Source organism: Vombatus ursinus, unplaced genomic scaffold (genome assembly GCF_900497805.2).
Source record: "Vombatus ursinus unplaced genomic scaffold, bare-nosed wombat genome assembly UNPS02014808.1, whole genome shotgun sequence".
Classification (NCBI taxonomy): domain Eukaryota; kingdom Metazoa; phylum Chordata; class Mammalia; order Diprotodontia; family Vombatidae; genus Vombatus; species Vombatus ursinus.
This window is the reverse complement of record NW_020954586.1, coordinates 5,176,742-5,190,567: the sequence shown is the minus strand read 5'-3', so window position 1 is coordinate 5,190,567 and position 13,826 is coordinate 5,176,742. Positions and strand designations below refer to the sequence as shown.

General features: G+C 57.3%; 1 protein-coding gene across 1 annotated transcript in view; it reads right to left on the bottom strand.

Moving 5' to 3' along the window:
- Positions 1-420: 420 nt before the first annotated feature.
- EIF2B5 (eukaryotic translation initiation factor 2B subunit epsilon) overlaps positions 421-13,826 on the bottom strand; it is a 14,065-nt gene continuing 659 nt past the window's right edge. The window contains exons 2-16 of the mRNA XM_027875370.1: positions 11,238-11,362; positions 9,063-9,248; positions 8,797-8,974; positions 8,586-8,666; positions 8,352-8,429; positions 7,889-8,201; positions 6,800-6,945; positions 6,330-6,468; positions 6,136-6,246; positions 5,808-5,915; positions 3,766-3,856; positions 2,604-2,727; positions 2,095-2,220; positions 1,343-1,453; positions 421-1,233 (exon numbers count right to left, since the gene is read on the bottom strand). Coding sequence (XP_027731171.1) covers positions 1,171-1,233; positions 1,343-1,453; positions 2,095-2,220; positions 2,604-2,727; positions 3,766-3,856; positions 5,808-5,915; positions 6,136-6,246; positions 6,330-6,468; positions 6,800-6,945; positions 7,889-8,201; positions 8,352-8,429; positions 8,586-8,666; positions 8,797-8,974; positions 9,063-9,248; positions 11,238-11,362 — 1,980 coding nt within the window. The 3' untranslated portion in view covers positions 421-1,170. The remainder of the gene's footprint in view (positions 1,234-1,342; positions 1,454-2,094; positions 2,221-2,603; positions 2,728-3,765; positions 3,857-5,807; positions 5,916-6,135; positions 6,247-6,329; positions 6,469-6,799; positions 6,946-7,888; positions 8,202-8,351; positions 8,430-8,585; positions 8,667-8,796; positions 8,975-9,062; positions 9,249-11,237; positions 11,363-13,826) is intronic.

Genomic DNA, 13,826 nt, shown 5'->3' with positions numbered 1-13,826 from the left:
GACAAACCACTTGTCCCAGCCGCTTGCCTTAGGTATATGGTGCCATCTTTTTGTCTCAGGGAATTGCCCTAAAGACCCTATGAAGGTAAACATGATTCCAGGCCTTTTCTTGGCCTTTTTGCAAATTTTCCTCCACTCCTTGGAGTGGACCACTCACTTGTCCAAACGCATCTTGCCCTTTCCTGGCTCAGTCCTTCTGTTCCTGCTGTCCCCTCCCCCGCACTTGGAGGCTTCCTCAGCTGGAAGCCCTCCCTTTCTGAATGCCTTTAACACTCAATCCCCTTCCTCTGCCATTTATTTGCTGCTGTATAGCCCATCATTTGTGTTCCCCTCTTCTCCCGCCCTCTTTCTCCAGCCTTCAGGAGGCTTATTTTTCCTTTGTGCTCCTCCCGGGGGCTGCCGGAAGCACAGGGGCTTAGAAAGGATGGAACAGCCAATTTATTTGTTTCCTGGTGGTGAGGCAGGAGAGGCCCCTCCTCAGAACCCCACAGCTGGCTGCTGCAGGAGGTGAGCTAACCCACCACCCTCTTGGCTGGAGGCTCCGCTCCAGGTGGCCCAGTAGGAGGCAGCACGAGGTGTCTCACACAGGACTGCCTGGCAAGAAAGCCAAGTTTCACGTCCTCTGTCTGGCTCTGCCCAAGCTTCAGGCCCCACAGCTCTGGGGTTGGAGGCTTCTCCCCAGGCCCACAGCCAGCCCCATCACACCCCCTAGCTCCACCTGGTGGTTCTGGACCCAAGGGGGCTGCCTCCACACCCCACACCTCAAGAGCCAGTTAAGGCAGAGCAGGGCAGAAACAAAACACACTTTTTTTCAAATTGTCAATACAAGCAGCAGAGGGCCCCCAGTCACTCACTGCCATCCCCCAAGAGAGGTCAGGTGAGCGAGCAAAGGTGAGCCTGTGGTCTTTAGAAAAACGTCCTCCTGAGGATGAGATTCTCTGACACAGAACCACCCCTGGACATGGGGACTGCCCCGAGCCAGATGTTTCTTCCTGGCAGGCCCACGCCCTAAACCTGCTGCCGGGGGCCCTGGGGCTTCTGACTGGGGGGACGTGCCCAGAGTCCCAGGCCACAGGGCAGCAGCTCACGTCTGGGCTTCCTCATCCACACATGCCCTTTCCCAGGGATCAACAGGGGAGGCCACATGCACGGGGCAGCCCCCGCCGAGCCTCAGTCTTGTTCATCTGACGATTCCTCTTCCGCCTCCTTGAGCCACTGGATGAAATTCTGTAACTGTGGAAAGCAAAGGGCTTCTGGAGGACGGGGTGCAACATTCTCGTTGGCCCCAGTCCCGAGGATTGCCCCGAGCCGTGGCCCAGCTCCCCACTGGAGCCCAACTCACCCGCTGATTCTTTCGGAGTCGTTTGCCCCTGTCAGACAGGTCCCTCTGATGGAACCACTGCAGAATGGTCTCCTCGGCCAGGATGTCCAGCTCATAGAACGTCATCAGCACCTGTGGAGGGCCACAGGATGGTGGCGAGCTCAGTGGCCCCAGCCTCACCCTGGCTCACGTGGAGGCTTGTTTGGTCCCTGGCCACCTTTCCAGCCTTCCTCCACAGTCCCCCATCCGCAGGCCGCTTCCACCCACCTCCACCTCTTCCAAACGCAGCTCCCCTCAAGACCCACTTCCGAGATCCTCCCAAGGTGGGAGGCCCCCCTGGCCCCTGAAGCTGCTAGTGCCTGTCCCTTCAAAAGGACCTTCCATGTACTCTCTGTGCATCCTGGGTATCGTATCTCTATGTGTGCATGTTGTCTTCCCCGCTCTAGCAGAAGCTTTGGGGCAGAGGCCATTTTCACCTGTCCTTATGTTCCAGCTAGAGCAGCGCCTGGCACTCTGCTCGGCCCTTCCCACTGTCCCAACTGTGGTCTAAGCAAACAGTGGCAGGCAGACCTCCAGCTGGCTCGGGACAGCTCTCCAGCTGAGGGAAGGAAGCAGGGGTCCCCTCTCCAGGCTCACCCCGCTGACCTAACAATATTCCCTGCTGCAAAGTCCATGTGTATTCTCGAGATGTGTGTGTGTGACACAGACAAGGGGGCCTCCCAAGGCCTCCTTCCCTCAAGGTGGGCCCTGCCCCGCCCAGGGCTCCAAACCACCTTGGCTAGGGAGGTGACCAGGCTTTCGTGTTCCAGGAAGAAGTCCTCAATAGCTGTCAGGGCCTGCAGGTGGTCTCCTGTGCGCTTGATGTAGTTCTTGAACACAGGGCTCCAGGCCCGTAGCAGCTGGGGAGGAAGGCGCGTCACGTCAGGGAGGATCGGCCCAGCGCGGCGGCGCAGGGCGGCAGCCCAGTGGCTTTCCCCTGCCCGTGACCCGTACGCTGGCTTGCCTTGGGGAATCCTACCGAATGGGGATCCCTTCCAGTTCCCTCCTCTTCATTCTGGAGCTTCTGTTGGCCCCCTTGAAGCCATTCACCCCCTGAGGACTCTCCACTACTTGTGCCCTCCCCCCATCCATAGCCTAGGCTGGTAAGGACTTCCAGCCTCTTCCCAACCCAACACTCCTCCTCTGTGCCGCTCTGGCTTAGCCGAGAGGACCCGTCACCTCTGAGGCCACCCAAATAAGCCTCAGGAGGTGAGGGCAGGCCAGGAGAAGGGGCTCTGCTCACAGGTAGGAGGAGGCCACAGTAGCAGCTGGGGTCCAGCTGGGAGTTGAGCTGCTCCAGGGGGAACTCCAGGACAACTTGACTGAGCACCTGCATCACCTCCTTGAGGCTGATGTTGTAAGCGTACCTGCCAGGGGACAGCAAGCAGGGCTCTGTCAGACCCCCCAGAAATGACAGGGCCTCAGGCGGGTGAGGCCTAGGAAGTTGAGCAGAGCTACCTCCTCTGCCCACCAAGCGCCGCCTTTTCCCGCCTGGGTCCAGTGGTTCTCTGGCCCTCTGACCCAGGATGCTGAGAGGAGAGGGGACCTTCTGAGGACTCTGCTCCCTGGGGCGGGGCCGCTCCCGGCTGCCTTCCCACGCCTCCCACGTGACCTCCCTGTGTGTGTTCTGGGGGGAGCACCGCTTGGCTGCCCAGGCTGTCGTCCCTCGGGCCTGCCCTCTGCCTCCTGGCCCCCTCACAGCTAGAGCTTGGCCAACCCTAACCCTCCTCAAACAACCTCACGACCCCTCTGCTTCCATGTTCTCCCCCTAGAAGCCTCTATGGCCTCCGAGGCCCTTCCAGCCCCAGGCCCAGGACTCTCCCAGAGCCCTCAAGGGGCGCTTTTCAGGTTTGGTTTTGTATCCCAGCAGAGGCTTAATAAAGGCTTGTTGAGGGGGCAGCCAGGTGGCACAGTGGATAGAGCACCGGCCCTTGAGTCAGGAGGATCCGAGTTCAAATCAGGCCTCAGACACAATACTTACTAGCTGTGTGACCCTGGGCGAGTCACTTAACCCCAATTGCCTCACAAAAAAAAAATAAATAAAAATAAAGACTTGTCGAACTCAACCATTGCAATGCCGTGCCGGAAGCAGCACATCCTCAGGCTGCCTGGGACCGACGATGCCAGCATGGCTTCTAGATACCGCACCGATTCCACCCTAACCTAGAACCTCTTCATGTCCCCGGCTCCTGAGGCAGTGCCTGGTACATTCTGGGCACGAATGAGGCCTAGGGCTTTCCTCCCTTACTGCCCAATGTCCCACGGCCAGGGGTGTTGAGTGCCAGGCTGGCTCTCGCCGCTGGGCCTCCCTGCCTCCACGTCACATGTTCCATCAGTGACTCAGTTTGCTCAAGCTACCTCCCCCAGAGCCCCGAGTCCTTGTGTGGTCCCTGCCCTCTTCTTACTTCAGGGAATTGATTTCCAGGACCAGGTTGTCACAGGAGATATTCTCCTCTTGGCCCCGCTGCAGCGTTCCCGCCACTTCATTCTGAAACACTGAAACCGAAGACAAGGACTAAGCCATGGCCCCAGGCTTTCCATACGCCACGCACAAAGTCTGTCCCTCAGCCCCTGTGACAGTCCAAAAGGGCAGGGAAGACAGGGGAGGGACAGAATCATGAGATGTCCCAGAGGGGAACCTGACCCCAAAATCTGCCTAGAGAAGGAAGGAGGGTAACAAGGCTCTCCTGGGGGCAGCTGGGTCTGGCCCACCATTTTCAGGGAGGTTGTCACTGAAGTGAATGAGATTGCCAAGGGAGAGCACAGAGAAAGGGAGCCAGGAGACCCCTCAGGGAACCGTATGGGAGGATGCTGAGGGTTCTGGGAAGGACACAAGGAAGTGTCTAGGAGGCCCAGAAGACAGAGAGGGCTGACACGGTGGCCAGATTTTCAAGAAGCAGAATAGGTAAAGGAAGGAGACGGTGACAGGAAGGGTCCTGGAAGGAGGGAGACCAAGTATTTCCTCAACAAAGGCAGGGTATGAAGACACAGGGGAGGGGCGGCTGCTGCAACAAGGTTCTAGAGGAGGCCAGATGGAGAACAGAGTGGACAGGGAGGCCGCTTCTGGAACTGGAAGGATGGAGAAAGGAGTGCCAGACCCCTCTGCCCAGGAGCCAAAGAAATGGAAGGGGCTGAGGAGTTCCAGTCATCTGCTCTAAATGGAGGGTGGGGAGCGGCCAGGGCCAGATGCATGGCAACTGGAGCACGAGGCAGCCAGAGGCCCAGTCGAGGCTGGGAACCTCAGCAGAAGGCGAAGGGGCTCACTGGCGGTTTTCTCTGCTGACTCTCAAGCCCTGCAGGGGGAATGGAGAATTCTGATGGGAGTGGGGGATTCTACCGGGCCAGCAGCTGCCCAGCCAGTCATGGTAGAGCCTGAGCGCAGGGGGCCTCACAGGCCGAGGACTGCCTTGGACCTGAAGCACTTGCGAGGCCTCATGAAGATCAAGAGAGGAGGACAAGAGGTCAGAGCTGGAGAAGGCGTAGCTGGAATGCTAACGTGTGACTGCACGTGGGGCTACAAAAAGGCCATTGGAGCCCGGACCTCAGGCTTTAAGAGGGAGACTGTGGAGCTTTTCTCCTGTGGGAGATGGCGAGGGCAGCAAAGAGAAGGAGCCACGGGCAAGTGACCGGTGCCTTGAGAAAGGGGGCTGCTAGCAGCCGGCGGCCAGGTTGGGGAGAAGGCCTACACAGCCTGTCTGGGCCTCCAAAAGATGAGAATGCAGACAAGCACGGAGGACCACGCAGTGTGGACGGAGCGGCGACGGACGTCCCTCTTGCCGGGGGAATGGCTCCAAAGGCTGTAGAGGAGCCTTTGGAGGCTTCTGGGCTCAGCCTAAATCAAGGAGGTCACAGGACTGGCTGCAAAGTTCCAGAACAGGGATGATGATCTGGCTGGCGCCACCGAGGGGTTCTAGACTGTGCCAGGAGGCACAGACTGCACAGCAGAAGGGCTAATGAGGACAGGGAGAAGGGCAGGGAGGGCAGCAGCAGCTGCTCGTACACGGGTCAAGGCCAGCGAAATGTGCAGAAGGCGGACCAGTGACCACCACTGGGCCATCTTGCTCTGCTGCTGGTCCTCCCACCTCCTCAGGCCCCTCTGCCCCGTCCTGTACCTGTGATGGCAGGGCAGGGTCCCGGCTCCAGGACCTCCATCCTTACGTGGACGGCTCAGCTCAGCTTTCTCCCACTTCCCGCCAGCTCTATGGCTTTGGGACTTCCCAGACCTTCCCATCAGGGCGCCTCCCCTTTTCTGCTTCCTCATGTGTGGCTTTCCCCCCTTTGACTATAAGCTCCTTGAGGGCAGGGACTGTCTGTTTGGCTTTGTATTTGTAGCCCGGTGCCTGGCACAGAGCAACTGTTTGTTGACTGACTGGCCAATGGAGCCATCTCTCCCAGCAAAGCAGGAGCCAGGCTCAGGCTAGTCCTGGGCCCCAGCCCACCTCCTCACCTTTAATGTCATCCAGCTGAGGGGAGCCTGCCCGGCTGTCCAGCTCCTGGGAGCCCAGACTCTGTTCACTGTCACTTTCGCTCTCTTCATCCATGTTGATTGTGAGTCCTGGAAATGGGGGGCGGGAGGTGTGTGAGAGAAAGAAGTACTGAAGTGGGGGGAGGGAGAGGTCTGGGCCACCCAGCACACAAGAAAGACTCAGGAAAAGCTGGGTTCCAATCCCATCTCTGACCCAGGTGAGTCCTCTGACTGAGCCTCAGTTCACACTCAGGCAGTAATGACCCTGGCAGAGCTCACGTACAAATGTCCCCTGAACGCCAGGCCTCACCCCACAGGCTCTGCCGCAGCTCCTCTTCATCCTCCTCCTCCCTGGGGCTCACGCCCTCCGCTCTCCAGAGGTAGCCCTTGCCCGCCGCACCCACGTCAGCTGGGTTGTAACCTGAAAAAGGCCCTGCTCATCAGTGGGAACGTGGGGCAGCCACACCCTGCAGCCGAGGAGTCACTGCTTGGGAGCTCCCCCACCTGTCGACTTCACTCTCTCTTTTCTGTCCGCTCCAGAGTCGTCGCTGAACTGGCCGTCATCATCCTCTTCCTCCTCATCAGGAGGATGCAGTGAGATGACAGAGCCCTCAGGCAGCTCGAGGTCTGGGCCCACCACCACCTAGACAGGAGAGCTGGGTCAGGCCCAAGCCCATGGGCTGAGGGTCTGGGCCAGGGCCGGGAAAGCTGTGGCCAACAAGGTCCTCAGGTGAGGCCTTTGAATCCGGACTTCACAGAACAAAGAAGTGTGGATTCAGTCAAAGGGCCACACCTGAGGACCTCGAGACCACAGCTCCCCACCCCTGGCCTGGTGTGGGCTACTCAGAAGTAGGTCATGTCCCCCCACAGATTTGGAGCAGACTGGGCACACATCTGACTGGGTCTGGGGGTAAGGAAAACACTTTCAGGATAGCTTGGCCACTCCCCAATCGAGGCAGGGAATGGGACCTCACCTGGGAAGTAAGGACGCAGCGGGGCTTCAGAGTGACCCGTTCCTTGACCTCGGAATGATCGCACAGGAGAGACTGACGAATCTGTGCCCCACTGGCCACCCGAACACCTTGCCATAGATAGGCCTGGTCCAGTAAGACGTTGTCACCTGGCTCAGAATTGGAAGGACTTCTGGTCACATGAAGGTCTCATTCTAAACCAGAATTCCTCCTCACAAATGGCAAGGTGAGGGAGGGAGCCAACCAACTCCTATCTGGCCCTCACCACCCTTCCAACTCATTCCAACTCAAAAGTAGTCAAGTGGCCAAAACACCCTCCTTCCCTCACACCAGACCGTACCAGTTCAACTTTCTCTCCCACCCTCAACTTCCCTGTCCCGTCAGATACGAAGAATTCAAATTCTTAGACAAATAGGCCCCATCTGAGACTGTGGACGAAAAGCTCCCTAAGTGCAAACACCAGATCCTCACTGGACAGAGGCCCACGAAATGTAAGTAGAGAAGAGCCGAGGGACAGCCAAGTCTACATTTCCCGTGCAGGCCCTCCTTAATGCCCCCTTGAGTTGGAGGTGGAAACATGGCAGCTCCCAAAGGTTATGTGACAGGTAAGGCCCAGCAAGCTGGAGGGCCTGGCAGGAGGACAGCGCCCCTGACAGACTCTATCCCTGCCACCTGAGGACCCCAAGAGCAAATGAATTAGAGCTGGAAGGAATCTCAGAGATGATGATCTAAGATAATGTCTTTGTTTTACAGATGGGGAAACTGAGGCCCAGCAAAGACAAGCAACTTAACCTCCATCCCAAAGGTGGCAGGTAACTCAAGGCAGGTCCTCTTTCCCCTAGATGGTACTGTCTAGGCCCCTAAGGGGTACTGAGCCCAAGTCTCACACAAGCCAAAGGAATGGCCACAGGGATGACGTCACTGTGCTTGTTAGGGGCACTCTGACATGTTCACACCAGGGCACACCCTCTAATTCTGCCATGCTGATGACCTGCCAGGCAATGACGGTGAGAGGGCAAGGTCCCCGGGAGTCTGGAGGGCCACAGGAGCCACGGTTTGCCCCGCCCTCCCGGGGCTGCACGCCACGCTCACCAATGTGGCAGTCGGGGCCGAGGACGCTGTTCCTGATGGTGCAGTTGCTGCCGATGACTGTCCCGGCGCCCAAGAGCACGTTCTCCTCCAGGACACTGCCGTGGCCCAGGCTCACCTCAGGCCCCCGGTAGATGTTGTGTCGGGAGTGAGTGCAGCTGTGGGCCGGGCTGTTGGTGAAGTTCATCTCCGGGGTGAGGGGATAGACCCAGCGGCGAACAACGTCAGCACACACTGCCTCATACATGCGCAGGTTGGAAACACGAGCTCCGTACTCCCGGGTGGTGACATGCATGTGAATGTGGTTTCCCAGGACCTAGGTGACCAGTCGGGCGACCAGCATCAGTCAGAGAGCAGCCCAGGTGCCCCCCAAAGGCCCACGATCCGTCCTGTCGCCTCCACCCCTCTTCGCTGTTCCCTCTCTCCCCAAGAGTGGCCACGAACAGTCGCCCTTTCCCCCCTTTACCTCCTCATTCACCAGCAGGCCTCGCACAAAGTCATCCCGGGTCTGGTAGTCAAAGTTGTCGGTGAAGAGTTCGGCCACCTGTCAGGGAGGAGGGTCGGGAGAGGCACTGCTCACTTACCTAAGCTGGTGCTACGGGAGCGGCCCGCAGCTGCCCTCAGACACCACAAGAGCTGGAGAAGGCTCAGGGGAAGCCCCTGGGGCCGCCCGAGGAGCGGACGAGCAGAGAGGGCTCACCTGAGGGGAACAGATGCTGATGTGACAGTCCAACAAGTCGTACCGAATGTCTACTCCTTCCCCACTCCCCTGGAACAGGTTCTGTGGGGGCAAGCAGCAGGAAGGGGTCTCGTGCCTGCTCCCTCCAGCCAAGGCAGGCTGACAGGCCGGCACGCTTGCCCCGCCCGGCGTCCCCCGCTTCCCACTCCGGGGAACTGAGAGGGCCACACACCAGGGGAAAAGAGAAGCGCCGGAGCCCATGAGTCTTCTGGTAGTGAAGAAGCCGGTGGGTGGCGCTGTCCATGGCCACCACAATGTTGTCCTCAGGGCACCGGGTGGGGTGGCTGGGGGAGGACTCCTTGAAGATCATGGTCATCACTGACACATTTTTCTCCCGCTTCCTCCGCAATCTGCAGAAATGAGGGGAGAAGGCTGCAGACACGCAGTCCCGAGCCCTGCCCCCGGGCATGCCCTCCTCAGCCAGTCTCCTGCTCACACCTGTGCTCCTCCAGGGCGTGGGCGATGTTAATGTTAGAGATGACATCCCCATAGACGAGCAGGAAGTCAGAGCGCACCAAAGCCTTGGCGTCCACGTCCCGGAGCACGTCCCCCAGGGAGCGGTACGTCTCTGAGGTCACGATGCGAACCACATTGGGTGAAGTTGGCAGGCACCACTTAGATTTCCTACGAAGAAGGGAAGAGAATGAGATCAGTGGCAAAGATGACCTGCATCTTTGTGCTCCTTCTCATCCCATGCAATGACGATCCAATCCCATGGACATTTATTAACTGATTACTGTCTGCATGACATGAAACACAATCTAGTCCCTGCCCAAGGGAACTCAAGAGTCCAGTGAGGGCAGTGGGGATGGGGAATAACAAAGAAGCCATCATGGAGGATGGGCTGAAGACAAAAAAGGAGATCCAAAATACCCTAAGAAAATCTGAGGAGGGAGAGAACGATCAGGGCTGAGCACAGAGAAAGCTCGTGGAAGATGAGGCGCCTAAGTCCGGCCACGAAGAAAGGAAGGATTCCAGAGCCTATGTCAAAGGAGAACGTTTCAGGCAGGAGTGGAGGCCTGGGCAAACGTGTGGAGGTGGGAGAGGACAGAGAAACACTAAGTAGTAGACTCTGGCTGGAAAACAGACTGAAGGAAGGGAATAGGAGGGGTGGGAAAGGATAAATGTTACCCTTTAAACAGAGAATCACTTAAGGCCCTGGAGCAGGGAGATGCCATGGCCAGACCCATGACACCTGGACTGGAGGAAGAGCAGTGAGGAGGCTGGGACAGTAGCAGGTAAGAGGTGAAGGCTGCCCAATCAAGGAGGGGGCAGGAGAGGACGACCTGAAGCTGGCATTGGCCAAATATGGGCCCCAGAATGGTAGATGTGGCAAGAAAGTGAGTGTTTTCTTCCCTACTAGGACACCTTTATCAACGACTTAAAGTCACAGGTGGCTGAGTCATCAAACGTGTAGAAGTCACAAAGCCAGGAGAGGGGAAAGCTCTCGTGGTGGAGGCCAGAGGCTGAATCCCCAAAGAGGCTGGCTGGCAAGAGTGTTGGGTCACATCGAATGATTCAAACTGAACAGAGATAGTCCCATCCAAGAAGAAGAAGCGTAGGTGACAATACTTGTGGGTTACTCAGGCTGTAAGAAGTGTGATACGGTGACCCAGGGGGACGAGCCACCCAAAGCTCTGCTTCGAGCACAGCCTCGGCTCACAGCAGACCACCGCTGGCTGTGGGGGGTCAGTTGGGGGCCCATGCCTAGGAAGAACACCGAGAAGCTGGAGAGGGGGTGAGAAGCAGCTGAAGGCACCAGGGACGGTTCACTAAGAGCAGCCCAAGGTGGGGGATCACGTGAAGGAGGGAGACGTCTGTGTCTGAATCCCGGCCTGGCTACCTGTCACCTCGGGCACGTCACTGAGCTCCTCTGGGCCTCATTTCCTCTTCTCCAATGTGGGGGCTCTTACACTCGAAATCACAGGCGACCTGGCAAGCTTTCAGCCAGCCCGGTGACTGAGAGGAGCCAAAGCCCTTCTCGGTGGTGTTCCCAGCTCCCACCCACTTGGTAGACCTCCTCAACTTCAAAGAATTCTGCAGACTCTAATTATGACTTCCAGCTTCCTGGGTGCCACCAACCTTCTTTTACGGGCTGCCCTGCGTACCATGGCCCCTGAGGCCACAGGGCACGGAGAGGAGGCTAAGCAATCTCTCAGCCAAACGCAGGGGCCCACGCTACAGGCAGCACGTGACACCGTGCGGAAAGCATGGGGCTGGAGTTCAGAGATCCCATCTCTAATATTAGTTGTGTGACTTCTCTGAATCTCAGTCTCTTCATCTGTTAAATGAGGATAACAACCCTTGAGGACTCAGTGTCACAGGGTGCTATGTGTATGTACACACATATATAGCTTTCTCCTCTCTAAGCATCCAGGGACCTGCCCTTTCCCAAGGGACAAGAGAGGCAAGGAGGTTGGCAGACCAGAGCTCCCTCCTGAGCCTCTGGGGCTCAGCTGCCCTGGGGAGAAGGGGCCACCGGGTATCCTCAGGCATCCTAAGGGGACAAGAATGGACGGCCCTTCCCCTCACACCCTGTAGCTGTCCCACTCAGGAGCTGCAAGGGAAAGGGAAGGCTGCAGTGACCGGGACAGAGAAGGGCCAGGGCCTTACTGTATGTGCTCTTTGATTTCAGGGGCCTTCCAGCAGCAGAAGACAAACGTTTCCTGCACCCCCGTGGCAGTCAGAAACTCCAGGGTGTAGTCAATCAAGGCCACGTTGGCCAAGGGCAGCAGGGCCTGGGGAGTGAAGAAGACAAAGCCTTAGTTGGTGAGTGGCCTGTGAATGCCAGTGTCCTCTCCTCAGCTTTCACTAAGGCTTCCAGCCCCCTGAAAAGGCCCCAAGCTGGATGCTAGCTTCCTATGGGGAGATGGAGGCCAGAACAAAGCAGCTGCTTGTTCAGAAGCATCTGGGACGCCCCCTCTCCATTGTGTGTCCACAAACCACCTCTCCCGAAACTCTGCAAACCAACTCCTGAGTGAGCAAGCAGGGAAGTCTGGACCGAACTGTGTTCCAACGTGCCTTCCAGGCCAGACGGCCAGCCACCTCGGGGCAGTGGGGGGAAGGGGGAACCCATCCTCCCCTGCTCTTCTTCCGTGATCTTTTAGACAAAAGCAGAGCCCAGAGGCGCAGGCTTGTCGAGCCTCCTTCCTTATCCTCGAATGCCAGGAACAACCCCAATAGTCCAGGTGGTGCAGTGGGCGGAGATGGCCTTGGATCCAGGAAGTCATTCCTGAGTTCATGCCTGGCCTCTGCCCAAGATGGCAGCCAAAGTGAGTCAGGTGGTCAGCCAAAGAGCCAGAGGGAGCTCCCACCCCAAGGATCTCCCCAGTCACGTGAAAAGATTGTGGACCTGGGCATTCCTGGATTCCAGTGCAAATCCCAGCCTCGCACCTGACTTACAAGCCACTTGGCCCTGCTCAGCACTGCACGGTGCTGGGACTCAGTCTCCTCATCCACAAAAGGAGGGGGCTGTTCACCTCCTCTCCACCTCTCCATGATCCATCATCACAGGTCCAGACCAAAACAGACCAAAACAAACCCACCAGATGCTGTGAAGGACAACACAGGAGCCAGCAGGACCCATGAGAGCTGGGGCAGGGGCCTGCGGTCACCTGCTTCTGGTCTAACAGCTCTCTGTGGGTACTACGGGCCAACCAGCCCCGAGCCCTGGCCCCAGCACATTTCCCAACTGTCCAGCAGAAGGACTGAGGGAGTCAGCAATGAGCCTTTAACAGAGGGCTCTGGTAGCTGGGCCTCAGAACCCCCTTACCAATGGGAACAAACAATTTCTGCATGAATTTAGAATTATAACCATTTCTCCTGCAGCAGAGACTTTGTTTTCCTTCACCTTACAGGCCTCAGGCCGCAGGTTCCCCATTCCTGGAAAAGTTTCCCCATGCTGATGAATAGAGAAGCATGAATACATTTATAAAAACATACCCAATGACCTCAACAATAAAAATGGAAAGAGTTTTGAAATGATGATAACCAAGCCTGGCCCTGAGTTAGAGACAGAGGACACCCCTCCTTCTCCTGCCACCATGGGGAGGAACACTGAATACAACAGCAGACTTTTTCCATACACGAGCTGGTGTTGCTGAACTTTTTATTACATAAGGGATGGCTCTGACAAGGGACAGATACAGCCGGACACGTGCATAATAGAAAGAAAGGCAACAACTGACATTTATTTTACAAAGCTTCTTTTTGGAAGCTGGTAAAAGCCACTGGGCCTTGTTCCTCCTGGGGCCCTGAAAGCTCGGCTGCTAGCTCCTGATGGGATTCCTCCCTCTTTCATCCTTGGGGGTTCCAGACTAGGTTCCCCACGCTAGACATACATTCATGGTGGGCCGCTAGGACCCCCGGTTTTCTCATCTGTAGAACAATTTGTGACCCCCTCCACGGTCCTGCTTTGTAAACTGCTCAGCACCATAAAACGGTGAACCTTCCTTATCCTCCTTCATCTTTGTGCTAGAAGCCCAGCTTCCCTGTTTGGGGTGGGGGGAGAAGAGAGCCAAGGGCTGTCTTCAGATCGTTCCAAATCTCTCCTACCCCGAGAGTTTCCAAGTCCTTCCCAAGGCGGGAGGTCCTTCAGGTAAGGGAATCAGTCCCTTGGTCCCTAGCCCCCTGTCTCTCTCCCTGAGAATCAGACATCAATATAAAGTCCCTGGGTAAGGCTCAGCCTAGGAGGGGTACAAGGGCAGTGAGCACCAGCTCACGGGAAGAGCAGTATGCAGATCTGGTTACCCTGTGGTCTAGCTGAGCCCCTTCTGGGAATGTGTATGGATGGTGTCTGTGGATACAGTATGGAGGAGGTAAAAGTCCTGCTTGCCCCTAAGTCCTTCCCTGGCCAGGGCAGCTCATGAATATATGTCAGTAGATACCATATGGAACTAGCAGGAGCATTCCCCCTCCCCTTTCACCTGACTCTGAGTGCCCCCTTAAATCTCTGGGGGTTCTGCAGGAGGGGGCCACCCCTCTCTGCTCCTTGGGATCCTCTTCCCCACTGCCTGGGGAGGGGGCTCTCCTCCCTCCCCGCACACTCTCCTAGGTCTCCCTTCCCTACGTGCCCCCGCCTCCCCCTTTAAGATTCCCTGGTCTCTCACCAATGCATTCCACAAGTCCCCTGCTACCACCTCTCCAGGTTTTCCTCACTGTATTCTCTGCTCCCCAGGTTCCTCCCAGCTGTATGCCCCCCCC